The sequence below is a fragment of the Myxine glutinosa genome, chromosome 2 (assembly GCF_964187855.1).
Source record: "Myxine glutinosa chromosome 2, kmMyxGlut1.1, whole genome shotgun sequence".
NCBI classification, from domain to species: Eukaryota; Metazoa; Chordata; class Myxini; order Myxiniformes; family Myxinidae; genus Myxine; species Myxine glutinosa.
This window is the reverse complement of record NC_136262.1, coordinates 44,311,208-44,326,768: the sequence shown is the minus strand read 5'-3', so window position 1 is coordinate 44,326,768 and position 15,561 is coordinate 44,311,208. Positions and strand designations below refer to the sequence as shown.

General features: G+C 40.3%; 1 protein-coding gene across 1 annotated transcript in view; it reads right to left on the bottom strand.

Annotated features, from left to right (window-relative positions):
- The window catches only part of LOC137422386 (CUB and sushi domain-containing protein 3), a 1,172,941-nt gene that overhangs the window by 62,248 nt on the left and 1,095,132 nt on the right, over positions 1–15,561 (bottom strand). Inside the window, 4 exon segments of the mRNA XM_078772588.1 lie at positions 690–863; positions 3,904–4,077; positions 9,673–9,852; positions 13,295–13,471. Of these exon segments, the coding sequence (XP_078628714.1) occupies positions 690–863; positions 3,904–4,077; positions 9,673–9,852; positions 13,295–13,471 (705 nt within the window).

The window sequence follows — 15,561 nt, the reverse complement described above, 5'->3', positions numbered from 1 at the left end:
CACAAGTTGGGAATCAAAGAGTATCAGGTGTTATATTCACAGCACGTTTTGTTTCTATTCGTCAGTGGTTGATTAAACAAAAGCTGACCTCATTGACCAACCACAGCTGTGCAGAAATGGACGATGTGACAAGGAAAAATATAGATGCTTCTCCTTTGCTAAGTTGCGCTATCTGGGTTAAATCAGCAAGTACCGAAATTAATACGAAGGTTTGCTCATGCCATATGCTATTGTATAAAGGTAACCTACTCGGGTTAAATAAAAGCAGTATCTGCCAACTTTCGTGGAGTACCTTTCCACTGGTCCCTCTTTGGGTGGGAGAGAAAGAGATCTACCACAAGGTGAAACAGATGTCTTTCTGCTGGCAAACCGCTGATGAAAAGGTTACACTCACTTATCTTTGGCAATGGCATAGTTTCATGTATAACCATTGATTCAGCTCAATGACCTTAAACTGAATCACATTTAGCTTCATTTATTTTACAAAATGACCATTTATGTGGAATCATTATCAGCCACTTTCATTTTTAATGATGTAACATTACCGCTGGCTCTTTTAGGGTTAAGGCCCCGATGGCTGAATGGGGATAGGGTTGCATTGACTCGCAAACTTGTTAAATAAGCTACAATTTTATGGTCTACTGTCGTTGGCTTGGGTCTTAGTGGATAGGCCTCAGCTATCGCCTCACCGATGCAGCGCGGTTGCCGAGCACTCCATGTTCCATCGGCTTTGCAGGTTCGTGATGATGAACCGACAATGAGGTATGGTGGCTCACAGCTGAAGGATACCACCGATAGGTAAGTAAAACTTCGGCCTTCACGGTGTCCTTCACCTGGTGTCCCTGGGTCTCCGCAGAACATTGCTGCCGGTGTTGCACATGGTCAGGGAAATAAAATAATTAAATGATTCCCTCTTTTCCTACAACCAAGTCAAAGGTCATGAAATGGGAAGTAAAAAAGAAAGCATCAGTCATAGACTTTCTTTTGAGACTTTTCTTATGTATTCAATCTTGGACCTTCACAAAATCACTCAACAGTTCCTAAATTCCACCAAAGTTTAACAAGATCCGTCATAGGTCAAAAGCATTATAACAATTATAACATGCAAAATCCGAGTTTTATTAGTTATCATCCGAAGAAAAAAGACAAACACCTGACATTCCTGTTAAAGACGTTTCACGAATTGAAGCCAGAGATGTTATGCATAAAATGAAGAATGTCAAACAGGGTATACAACATTTTGCTAAAAGGTGCTGATGTAGCAACAGGTTCTGATGCAAATCTTGTTAAGTGACTGTAATGATAGGAAAGACCATTTAAGAAAAGTCCAGAAGTGAGATAAAAAGAGCGAAATCAATTATTCCGCGTGGAATGTAAGAAACGTGAGGTGATTGGGAAAAGTAGGTACCCTTGACTCTCGTCCAAATGAACAATTGTCCTTGAGATTAAATTTGCCAATATAAATGTCGAGCATAATCCAAATATCACCTCTTAACTGATACGGACCAATTAACCGCTGTGCCACACCCGCACTTGCTACAAAGATCTGGACCAATTCAGGGGTTGCCATCCACACATTCACCATGTTTAGGCATCCGCTGCACAGTTTAAGATGACTCTCAATGGTTGCCAGGAGAGAAGATATGAAATTTTAAATGCAACATCCTGCTCAGATGAAGTCTGTGAAGTACACAGAACCACAACTACGGAAGGTGGTGTCACCTGATACACTGCCGAGCATACTATTACTCCGCCTGAAGGCTTTCGAAGCACTTATGGTAATGGAAGTCAAACCACACCACCTCACCACCACCCCCAGACTCTCTCTCCTACCTGAAGGAAATGAATCCACAGACGCTTTTCTCGCTCACTATACGTTACCTCTTTTATATAGAAGGTAAATAATCTAAAATTATAGCAAAGCTATACATATGTTCTTCGGTCCAAAGACCAAAGTACACGGTCAAACAAAACTTGTAAAGCTAAAACAGATGGACATTGGACTTATTGTCATACAATACGCATGGGACAAGCTAACTCACAGGGCCAGAATGATACAAGCTGAAATTTAATAAAGATCTCTCATTGATAAGGTTTACAATCAGATGAGGTGAAGGCAGACCTTGGCTTTATAATTCAGAAAGATTGTAACAAGGAGAGAAAAAGCAATAATGTGCTGGAGTTTGATGAAAAAAAAAAAACAATAATGTACTTGAGTTTGATGAAAAAAAACAAACAATAATGTACTTGAGTTTGATGAAAAAAAAAAAACAATAATGTACTTGAGTTTGATGAAGAAAAAAAACAATAATGTACTTGAGTTTGATGAAAAAAAACAAAAACAACAATGTACTTGAATTTGATGAAAAAAACCAACAACAATAATGTACTTGAGTTTGATGAAAAAAACCAAAACAATAATGTACTTGAGTTTGATGAAAAAAACAATAATGTACTTGAGTTTTATGAAAAAAACAAAACGATAATGTACGTGAGTTTGATGAAAAAAAAAACAATACTGTACTTGAGTTTGATGAAAAAAACAATAATGTACTTGAGTTTGATGACAAAAAAACAAAAAACAATAATGTACTTGAGTTTGATGAAAAAAACAAAACAATAATGTACTTTAGTTTGATGGAAAAAAACAATAATGTACTTGAGTTTGATGAAAAAAAACAAAAACAATAATGTACTTTAGTTTGATGTAAAAAAAAACAATAATGTACTTTCGTTTGATGAAAAAAACAAAACAATAATGTACTTGAGTTTGATGAAAAAAACAAAACAATAATGTACTTGAGTTTGATGAAAAAAACAAAACAATAATGTACTTGAGTTTGATGAAAAAAACAAAACAATAATGTACTTGAGTTTGATGATAAAAAAAAAACAATACTGTACTTGAGTTTGATGAAAAAAACAAAACAATAATGTACTTGAGTTTGATGAACAAAAAAAAACAATAATGTACTTTAGTTTGATGAAAAAAACCTAATAATGTGCATGAGTTTGATGAAAAAACAAACAATAATGTACTTGAGTTTGATGAAACAAACAAAACAATAATGTACAAAAGTTTGATGAAATAAAAACAAAACAATAATGTACTTGAGTTTGATGAAAAAAACAACAACAATAATGTACTTGAGTTTGATGAAAAAACAAAACAATAATGTACTTGAGTTTGATGAAACAAACAAAACAATAATGTACTTGAGTTTGATGAAAAAGAAAACAATAATGTACTTGAGTTTGATGAAAAAGAAAACAATAATGTACTTGAGTTTGATGAAAAAGAAAACAATAATGCACTTGAGTTTGATGAAAAAGAAAACAATAATGTACTTGAGTTTGATGAAAAAGAAAACAATAATGTACTTGAGTTTGATGAAAAAGAAAACAATAATGTACTTGAGTTTGATGAAAAAACACATACTAAAACAAGAATGACCGCACGGTGGTCACAACTTGCAACAAAATCCAGTAACAGGCCGATTGGGAGATGTGAATCTAAATCACTCATAAAAGATGAACAGAGTGATTGGGAAACACACATTTAATGCGCTGTTAAAAAATTAACTCGACACCTTTCATCCATGTCACCCCCCCCCCCCCCCCCCCCCACAGTTATATCAGAACGAGATGATTTGTCACATAGTCACGGGTTGTTTAACCCCAATATGAGGCCGTTCAAAAATTATGTAACGTTATTTTTTAGGAATTTGCATAATGTAACGCTTGATTACATAATGTAACAGGAAAATATATCAAGTTTAACAGGAAAACACAAGTTTAACAGGATTTGAGGATTGATCTAAGCAAGCATCTACAGAGGTAGTGATGTGAGCCGTAGCAACAAGATGAATGGTTCCAAGTGGCGAAAAGTGCGCAGATCCTCACGTAGGCATTGAGGAGGTTCGCCGTGCCATTTGCCATCAGCCTTGCATGTCATGGTGCTGGCATGAGACAGCTGGTGACCCGTCAGGCACCGGTATACAGTGGTCGATTGCCAAGTGTCGCCGGTGCTCTCTTGCATCCCATTGAGAACCGAGGGAGGTTCCTCACAGCGGATGGCTGGCGGAACATGTGCGGGGTTACGAGTACTTTGGTGTCCGTTACAGATACACAGCGAAAAGGAATTCAAGATTTACACAACTCAAAGTCGGCTGTGACAAATGAATGCAACAAAGAAATGTCTGGGATACCATTTCCCTGGTTTTCCGATGAGGTTCCTAATGTTCTCTCTGAACGTTTCTATATTCTGTACAAGTCCTCTGCCTGCTCGTGTTTAAATGCAAATGAGATAACGAGCATTCCCAGACGCCTTTCTATTGAGCAGAGGATCCTTCGGTGCACAAGTCCGGAAAATTATCGAGGCTTTGGTGATTGTAAGGGATTCACTGCATTTGGTAAATTAAAAAATATCTCTTCCCCTTGCTTGTTTCATTGCACCCTCCTAAATCTCCTACTCTCACATCTCACAATCTTGCTCCCTGAAATTGCATCTTGTTTTCCTACTCCTCCACCCCTCCCTAACCTTGCCCATCATTACACCATAATGCGAACAAACAAATGCTTCATTCCTTTTTGGACATTCCTTTCAGGACATGAGGGACATCACCAAAATATGTTACATATCTTTTTTTACGGCATAGCCCATAGGGCAAAGCAGTCTAGAACAGTGCTTATCCGTCCGCATGTATGTATGTATGTATGTATGGATGTACCCTCAAACGAATACCAATCATAGTTGAGGATCTGGTCACATGACAGGGTAATGTGGTTACGTCTGATGTCATTACGGCATGCAATGGCTGACTCCACACTCTGCCATTTTGATTCCAATTTCGTTCATGCCGAACATATCGTGGAACCTGTCATATATCACAATCGCCATGCTCTGCCTTTACGTTTTTCATTCAGTGTGAAATACAAACAAACCGATTGTTAAAATGACCATGAAATATCAAAATCATAGATGTTATGGATCTTCCAACGACACAGTTCATATAGGCCTTAGGCTTCATGCCTTCATGCCTCACCTTCAGGCCGCTTTGGACAAATTAGCCCAGGTTTCTTCATACAGTAGTATTGTTTTCGTAATAACAATAATAATCTATCTATAATTCCAGTAATCTCTGTGTGTGTGTGTGTTTGTCTGTGTGTTTGTCTGTGTGTTTGTCTGTGTGTTTGTCTGTGACCGCTGTTTCTCGACAACCACGGGTCCGATATACTTTAAACTTGCCAGGTATATTGCTGGGGACCCGAGGATGTGCCTTTTCAAGGTTTCATATTAATCGGACAAGTAGTTACCGAGCTATGGCGATTTCTTTACCAAACTCCGCAAGCCGTTCGCTTTGGACCAAACCATTTCATGTAAATAGAGTGGGGGGATTGTCACCGTACTCACAAGCCGTTCGCTTTGGCTTTGCGAATGGACCAAACCATTTCATGTAAATAGAGGGGGGGGATTGTCACCGTACTCGCAAGCCGTTCGCTTTGGCTTTGCGAATGGACCAAACCATTTCATGTAAATAGAGGGGGGGGGATATAATTTTAGATATACATATATATAGTACGGGCATGCCCTAGTAATAATAATAATAATAATAATAGCGTTAATACTAATAATATAGTAAATATAATTGTGACACTGCAATCCCTTTGTTGTTATTGCAACGTTTCTAGATTGAAGTGTTGTATGGTTCATGAATCAATGATAAGCGGTGTACTGAACAAATGACGCGGAAGTAAGGAATTCGCCTCGGTTTTTTTATAGTAATATCATTTTCATAATAATGATAACATAACGTGAATATTATAGTAAATCTAACCGTAACACTAATCCCCTCGTGGTGACTGCAAAGTTAATGGAGGTTAAAACATATCATCTTCTATATATTAAAGTAGTGGCAGTTTTGGGTCCGGCCATCACGCTACGTCATTACGTATATGATGTAATTATGACGCCTGACTACACCGACCAACATTATAATTTACGAGTACACCTGCTAACTATGGGAGGGGCAGGAAGGGTCATTCATCTTTGGGGTATATAGATTACAGTTGATCTGTGGTTGGGCCTCAAGAACATTGGGTGTGTGTTCATTTACCAAGTTTCTTGTGGAGAGATCGGCAAGTGGTTTAAGCATTCGAGCAAGCACTCCATTCAAAACTGTTAAGGAACGGCTGGCTTGGCAAGCGCTAGCTATCAGCTTGGTAAATGAACACAAACCGGGCTTCTTCGCTTTCAGTTTTGTGTTAAACAGCAGGAAAAGTGGGTTTCATTGGTGGTTTTCAAAACAAAACCTTAATTGGTAGGTTTCAAAAGGCCTCGAAGAAAACGCCTCTTTAGCACCAGGAAGGGCCATGTTATTTACCCAACCTTTGTGGGGTATATAGATTACAGTAGATCTTCGCTCAGTTCTATAAGTAGGACTTACCTCACGGATGTCGGAATTCCTCCAAATTTCTTTGTTTAATGTTATAAGCAGCATTAACGACTGTTTAGAAAGTGAATCATATGTGTTTGTGGTTTATAATATTTTACAAGCCCGGCTATGCTGCTGTTAGACTTTTGGTCTTGTTTTTAGCTCACCTGGAACGAAGTTCAGGAGAGCTTATGCGATGGAGCATTGTCAGTCAGTCAGTCAGTCCGTCAGTCCGTCCATCAGTCCGTAAACACTTTAAACTTCCTCTCTGAAACCGCTGATGGGATTGTGACCAAATTTGGCACAAATTATATTTGTTATGTTGTGAACAAAGTTTGTTCACGGCATAAAAAAAAAAAGTCGGTGTCTAAGGGGGTTTACCGGGGTCAAAGTGGATCCAGGTTTGACCCCCCAAAATAGGAATTTGCTTTTTCGTCTCAAACTACATACACTATTTCGATGAAACTTGACCACAACCTTCACCACCCGTTCTGTACCAAAGTTTGTTCACGGCATTAAAAAAGCTGCCCCTTTGGGAGTCTACGGAAGGGTTGCCCCCCAAAATAGGTATTTGCTTTCTTCTCAGAAACTACACACACAATTTCGATGAAACTTCACCACAACCTTCACCACACGTAATGTACCAAAGTTTGTTCACGGCATTAAAAAATCTGCCCCTTTGGGAGTCTACGGAAGGGTTTCCCCCCAAAATAGGTATTTGCTTTCTTCTCAGAAACTACACACACAATTTATTGAAACTTCACCACAACCTTCACCACACGTAATGTACCAAAGTTTGTTCACGGCATTAAAAAATCTGCCCCTTTGGGAGTCTATGGGGGGTTGCCCCCCAAAATAGGTATTTGCTTTCTTCTCAGAAACGACACACGCAATTTCGATGAAACTTCACCACAACCTTTATCACCCATGATGTACCAATGTTTGTTCAAGGCATTAGAAAAATTGGGGTCTTAGGAGGTATATGGGGTTGGGGGAGGGGGGGGGGGGGGTTGCCCCCCAAAATAGGTATTTTTTTATTTGTTTGTTAAAAGTCTTATCATTATGTTAGTATGATTCTCCATGCTGCCCTGTCTTCTAGCAACCATTAAAATTGGTTTAAAATCCGCTTAGTCGGTGCAGTATACTGTTTATTCTAATAGGTGAGTGCCAGGGGTATTGCCCCTATGTTTAAGTTTATTAAAGATGCAAGGTGGTTACAACCTTTGTGTGTGTACATGTGTGTGTATGCGTGTATATGTGTGTTTATGGTGTGTAGTCTGTTTATGGTGAGTGTGTGTGTGTGTGTGTGTGTGTGTGTGTGTGTGTCTGTGTGTGTGTGTGTTTGTGTGTGTGTGTGTTTGTGTGTGTGTTTCTGTTTCTGTGCGTGGATTTGTATGTGTCTGTGTGTGTGTGTGTGTATGTGTGTGTGGCTTTGTTTGTGTCTGTGTATGTGTGTGCGTGTGTGTCTCTGTGTGTGTGTGCGTGTGTATGTGTGTGTGTGTGTGTGTATGTGTGTGTCTGTGTGTGTGTATGTGTGTGTATGTGTTTGTATGTGTGTGTATGTGTATGTATGTATGTGTGTTTGTGTATGTGTGTGTATGTGTGTGTATGTGTGTGCTTTTGTGTATGTGTGTATGTGTGTGTGTATGTGTGTATGTTTTTGTGTATGTGTGTATGTCTATGTGTGTATGTGTGTGTGTGTGTGTGCGTGTGTGTGTGTGTATATGTTTTTGTGTACATGTGTATGTCTATGTGTGTGTATGTGTGTGTGTGAATATGTGTGTGTGTGTGTGTGTGTGTGTGTGTGTGTGTGTGTGTGTGTGTGTGTGTGTGTGTGTGTGTGTGTGTGTGTGTGTGTGTGTGTGTGTGTGTGTCCATGCGTACGTTCACATGCACATACAGGCGTATGCGTGTCCACATTGTCCTTTAACATTTTCACGAGAATGTAAGGTTGAGTATTGGAGTCATATGTTAGTACTTCTGCCTTTTTGCATTTATTTGTAGGTAAAATACAGCAATGATGAATCGTGATGAAAACTGATGTTAGCATTCATGTATAGCTAAATAGGTTGATCATGCAATCTGTCATCGTTAACAAAGTGTTACTTTCTTGAGAATCATCTGATGCATGAAATATTTTTCATTAACGATTACCTTCATGTATGTACGTTTGCATGCAAGTGGCATCCAACACGATGTTACAGAGGTAAGTGCACTTGCCTTTGAGATTTCTTGTCTTGGCCTGATTCCTGAACCGAATCAAAACTGTCGAACTGGTGCTTCACAGGCAGAGTTGTGGATCATGAAATGTGCAATTCCTCAGATGGTCATTAAGCTGGGTGTCCTGTCTACTAGCATTAACTGGTGCATTTTTAAAAAACAACAGTGAGTGTCTTTTTAAAAGCGGAAGGAGGGTTATTGCTGGCACCCTCATCAAATTACAAATTCCTGCTTTCCCTCCCGGTGGACAGTGCTCTCCTGCCTACCTTGCCAGTCTGCCAGTGGAAAGTGCCCTCCTGCCTACCTTGTCAGTGTGCCGGTGGAAAGTGCCCTCCTGCCTACCTTGCCAGTCTGCCGGTGGAAAGTGCCCTCCTGCCTACCTTGCCAGTTCTGCCAGTGGAAAGTGCCCTCCTGCCTACCTTGCCAGTCTGCCGGTGGAAAGTGTTCTCCTGTCTACCTCGCCAGTCTGCCGGTATAAAGTGCTCTCCTTCCTACCTTTCCAGTCTGCTCGTTGAAAATGCTCTCCTGCCTACGTTTCCAGTCGGCCGGTGGAAAGTGATCTCATGCCTACCTTTCCGGTCTGCCGGTGGAAAGTGCGTGTCTTCTCGGGTTACATCATCTCAGACACCCTGAACAAATTACAAATTTGATAACACAACACGTTACACTACTTGATCTCTCAGAGAGTAGTTACTGTACTGCCACAGCAACTTCTACAATTTCAACAAATTCACGTAAGCAGGCGTGTTCGAATATGAGATGCGTATGACCGATGGCTCACTCGATCATGATATACATATGTGCACGTATTGTGATTCTATGTGTACGCGGTATGCATTGCTTCCATAAGTTGACCCCAATTGAAAATTGTATCTAGAGCGAACTAATTGTAGAGCTGTAGTGTGAATCAAACAATTACAGTGAGCTTGCTCAAACTTATCAACAAATCACCTGGCTCCTTCAACGATACAAGGAGTGCATCAAAGCTGCATTCCTTTGGGATTGACGGTTCTCTTACCATGGCAGGACGGCAGGCTGTTGCTCCAGCTTTTGTCCTCCCTACAGACACGTATGTTTGGTGCAGGTGGCACCATGGCATAGCCAGGGTGGCAACGGTACGTGACGTTGTGACCAAACGTAAAGCTGCTTCCCACTCTGACACCATTTGCTGGCACACCAGGTTCACCACAATTCACCTCTGTAAGAAGACAGCGAGAACGTCAGACAAAGCAACGGCATCCTACCAAAGAGTCGTGGCTGTACAGTCTGTGCTGAGATATTGTTATGAGCGATAACTCTGGATCTGTAGTTGGGATGAACTGTGCTTGGGGAGGTGTGAAATATGTGCGAGGTAGTGCCCAGGATTCAATAAACACCTTTGGTTACAGTTATTGTCACTTTTTGAACCATTCTTTCACCTTTCTGACAATATCAGGTAAGACTTCAGTCTCCCTTTTATTGCTACACATAAAAAGTGGTTGTTTGATGGGCGACAGCCCCAATACGAATAGACAATATTAAATATGGACAGCGATAACGTCGGTTTGGCGTTTTCATAAGCCACAAATAAGGGAAAAACTTTTCCTTGTGTCATAGTTGAGTCAACATAATTGAAAGCACTGAGAATGTAAACACAAGCTGGTATACTTATCTACATGCGGAGAGACACGTGAGTGGGATTTGTCTAAAATCTGTATGAAATAACAAGACAGCAGGCAAGAGCTCATCAATCCATTATACCAATCGTCGTGCTGCCTTCTCAAGGTACATCTGGTACAGCCAGGTAAAGATGTCACCCTTCTCCATTAAATTTTGCACCACGAGAGTGGGTGGCTGCCTCAAAAGAACAGAGAAAGTTGCTATAACAATCTCAAAGTCGATTTCAGGGTGTCTGGCTTCCTTAACAAATGGATTTCATTACTATGCTGTTCGCTGTGCTTTTCATGGACCTTCACCCCCACTCCCCAGCTAAATTGAGGGTCGTGCATAGAGAATTAACAGATTTTTCGGGTTTCTACCATCAGGAATTTTCTTAATTGACATCAGATCAGTGGAACCTGAACATGTCGAATGCAAGCCGGCCCCACCGATCAGGCAAGTACACAAAAAACATCTCCTGGTTCGAGGGCTCAAATCGATTTGTGGATAACTCTCCAATTAAGCATTGAGCCAAAGTTGATACTCCGTAGGTTAATCATCCCAACCAAAGCATAACTACAACTCTAGCCAGAGCCTTAATTGACCTTTAAAAGGCAATTGACAATTCCAGCAACCATCAATCCTTGCACACCAACGTCTGGAAAGCAAGCCTAATGAAGTGCTAATAGGCAAGTCACAGCGAGAGAGGCAGAGAGAGGGTCGTGGATGGCAAGTATCTCGTTTAACATATGGATATACAACTGAAAGGTCACAGTCATAGAGGAATGGCTAAAGAGTTTAATGAAGAGGATAACGAGTGAAATTGTAAAGTTTGCATTTTTCAATAAAAGAATGGCATTGCTTTACATTAAAAACAAGAAAAAGAGCAATCAGAGATTGCAGACCCTTGCCAGGATGTATTTTCAGTGGTTTTTAAGGTTTTTGTGTTAAAACAAATATGGCGGCCGAACCACATGAACGATGACGTCATAATTATTTTTTCTCCACTAATTTATACCTAGATTATGCTCAAGAAATTTCATCTTGATCGGATGATGTTTTGTACTTGTCAAATTATGACGTCATAATGGAGGCACCTATGACATCATCATTCACAGATTTTATTCCACATGGAGAGTTCTTTACAATGAGCCATGTCTCAATTTTTTATATTCAGCACTTTCAGAGAGATATAGGTGCAAAGTTTTTCGGTTTTTCCAATATGGCGGCCAAACCACGTGAAGGATGACGTCATAATTATCATTAAAAATTTCTACAGGTGGAGTTGCACCTGTGGTGAAATTTTCCTGTCAATCGGACCAACGGTTGCAGAGAAAATCATATTTATTCTGTGTGGACAAACAGACAAACAAACAGACAAACGGACTCATATACAATACCATCTCCTCTGAGGAGGGAAATAAGACATTACAATGTTCCTCGTACAGGGTTGTTGGATCCTAGAGGATGGAAGATTGGCAGCCATCTTTCATGAATCAACTGGTCAGGCCTGACCTTCGACTTTAGCTGTTTATGGGGAAAAAATTGGAATTTTTGAAAGATACAGCGTGGTGTCTTTAACGTCCACCAGATAATGCAAGCAGATAATACCCTCACATGAATATCCATGTAAGGGACGGCGTACTGATTGATGCAAGGCTTTGCCTGCAAAGCGCCAACCAGTTTAGAGTCGAGTCGAGTACCGCTGCACCATTCTAACAAAGTACAACATTTTTTTTTTTTTTTTTTTTTTTTTTTTTTTTGTATACAAGATCGAGGCTCGTGAAAGAGCGAACATTAATCACACAGAAAGACAAACCGACACATAAAACATATAACATCGGGAGCGGTAGACAAGATGGGGAGAGAGGGGGAAGGACACAAACACAACATTTGAGAGCAGGGACCGAGAGACATGGAGACATCGAGAGATCTGAGAGAGGGCGAGGGCTTTGGGGGGGGGGGGGGCATGGGAAGGGGGCGGTGGGAGAGGTATAAAACATATGGACACTGCCAGGACTTCCAGGAAAGAAGTTGGAATTTCAAACAAGGTGGATCTGGGGTGAATTAGCGGGGGTAGAAAAGATCAAGGTTTTGGATGGGGGAAGATAAGAGATGGTGGTGAACAGCTGTTTTAAAGACCTGGAGGGAGGAGTGGGATTGAAGGGAGTGAGGGAGTTTGTTCCAGAGGCGGGAGAAAAGAGGAATGAAAGAGTGAAGGTGAGCGGAGAGCCGAGATTTCGGCAGTTTAACCATCAGAGGGTTGCTGGCAGATCTTGTGCGACCTGTAGGAATATTTGGGGGACAGAGCACAGAGAGAGCTGGGGGTGCAAGGCCGGAGAGGAGTCGGTAGAAGACAGAAAGACCACCTACCTGCCTGCGGTGAGTGAGTGAAAGGCCCTCAGAGATAGCTTCATCGCGGGAGATTCCAATAATTCTGAAAGCTTTGGTTTCAACAGCGTGAAGCCGAGCTAGGTGTGAGGCAGGAGCACCGGCCCATAGGGGAGAACAGTATTCCATTGAGCTGCGGATGAAAGCCTTGTATATGGTGAGGAGCTCAGGTGTGCCGAGGAAGGACTTCGCACGACGGAGGATGCCCAGTCGGCGACTGGCTTTGGAGGCCAGCTTGGAAATGTGGTATCCCAATGTGGTTTTCTTCCGTCAAAATCAAAAATAAGCAACAGTGGGCAGCATCATGCTTCAACCTTTTGTACCTACTGCAAAGATTTTGTACCCACTGCAATGGGTGAAAAAGGAAAATGAAGAGGGAGTACATGGGTGGTTGGGCTCGTATAAGTTATCAAACATAATAGGGATTTTACAAATCCATATCGGTTATGATCGTAAGTTCCACAATTTTGGGCTACATCCTCACTGAACGACCCAACCAAAAATCTCTACACCTTAAGTCATTCATCATAAATGAGCTCACGAGAGCAAATTCAGGTTCGTATTGCCATACTGTTGTACCAAAAAGGTGGAAATTAAGAACGAGGACTTACCTCGGCAATGTGGCAGTTGGCCATTCCAGGTACCGTTGAGGCCACATGTCCGGACAGGTGGCCCCAGCATCCAGTAACCCTCACGACACGCATATGAAGCGGTGTTGCCAAGATGTATCCCCTCTATGTGCACTGCGTAACCGTTGGAGGGCACCCCAGGATTTCCGCAAGAGACAGCTGGATCAGAGAAAGGACGTGAGCCAAATGACACAACAGATGGGCTAACATTTGTAAAGCATCATTAATAATATGTACAAAAATGAGAGGGGGCGACGAGGAAGGAGACAAAGTGAGAAGAAATAATGGTTATAAAGTGGCAGGGGGTGCAGGGGTTAGGGAAGAGTGTATAGAAGACAAAGGTAAGGGGAAAGAAAGGGATTTATGAGGAACAATGAACGGAATCAACAGAACAGGAAAGTGGATGGAATTGATTAAAATATGGTGACCGCCGTGGGGAGAAAGAATAAAATGTACAGGCGCAGAGGTCAGGTCCAAAACAGTCAGCTAGCTTCTCCTTGCTTCCCATGGTGGAGACCATACCTCAATCAACGTCTTCTTATTTCCATAAATTGTTCTACCTGTTTGCCAATGCGGATCGACAGTAGCCTTCACGACCAAGGCCAATTTCGAATTTTGAGTTATGAGGAATGTTGAGGAGGAAGTCAAAAATTACGTGAATGTAAGATGGATGACGTTAATGACCAAGAGCAAGCAAATTCAGAACTTCCTCGACATAACTTTCTCAAAGAACAGATGAACATCCACACATCCTGCCATACAAGATTTGTATAACATCCCGTCTCTCAGTGAACGGAGAGATGAGCTCCTGCTCGCTTTGGATACAGTCTGCTAAGGTCCAAGCGCCACCATGCCATGCTCCCCCTTCACCCGCCAGTCCCAATCTTGCATGCAATTCAGAAATGTTAAATATTTGGACATACCCTTCTGTAGAACACAAAGATATAAACAATCGACGATTCCAACCGTGACCGCCATGCTCAATTGTTTTATAATGATGATTTAAATGTTTTATAATAATTACATAACAAGTCACAATATTGCATCCTTAAATGTCCATTCCCCCTTCCTTTTGGCATCTTTTATTATTGTATATATATTTTATATTTATATATTTTTAATTATTGTATATTTATTTTATATTTATATATTTTTTACTAATGTATATTTATTTTTGTATTTTTTGTACACCGCTCCTTTCCTATGCCATCTCCAGGCGCTGCATGACGTCATTGCCGGGCACCGAAGGGGGCCCGGCAATGACGCGCACTGAAAGGGAGTACTCAGTTTTCACTCTGGTTTCTTGTTTTCTTGTTTGTTTGTTTGTTTGTCCGGGCGATATCTCAGCCATCCTTTGAGCTAGGAAGCTGAAATTTCGGCACAATAGTGAGCAAATGCTTTGACTGTAAAGGCTATTTTGGATGAATTGATTAATCAATTAATCGATTAATTATTTAATTATTCAATTAATGACTTAATTAATTATTATTTTTTAAATTACAGATTCGGATGAAACGGTCGTGGTTTAGGTATTCTATTAGCCAATTGAATAATTATTTAATTATTTTATGGTTATTATTTCTTTATTTTCATTATTAATCATTTATTTATTTTATTTGTCATCTGGGCAATATCTCAAGCACCTTTTGAGCTAGGAAGCTGATATTTGGACACGACAGTGACCAAGTGATGTGGCTATAAAGGATATTTTTGATGTATTGATTAATCAAATAATCGATTAATTATTTATTGATTAATCAATAATAAAAAAATCGTTTTTGATTACTGACATTTAATTAATCTTCAAAAAGATACACTTTCGGATGAAGCACTGGTGGTTTAGGTATGCTATTAGCCAATTGATTAAGAAAATATTTTATGACCATTATTTATTGATTTTAATTATGCAATTAATCAATAAATTATTGTACACCTCTCCCTCCCAATACAGTCTCTATGAGCTGCACAGCGGTGGAGCATGTCACGCTGGTGGATATTTCTTTATTTTGCATGGGGGCAGTGTACTTTGATTGTATCTGTACTTATTATTTTATTTTTTCAATGCTCCTTCAGATAATACCTTTCATTGTAATCTAAAATGACTCCTTGTTTCTGGCTAATTAGATTTTTTTTTATTCCATACATATATTTTGATGCATAATATACATATTAATGTAATTTCATAAGATGACTATCCGAAAGCACCCGGCGTTGCCCAGTTTCTTTTTGAATGAATTTACTACAATAAT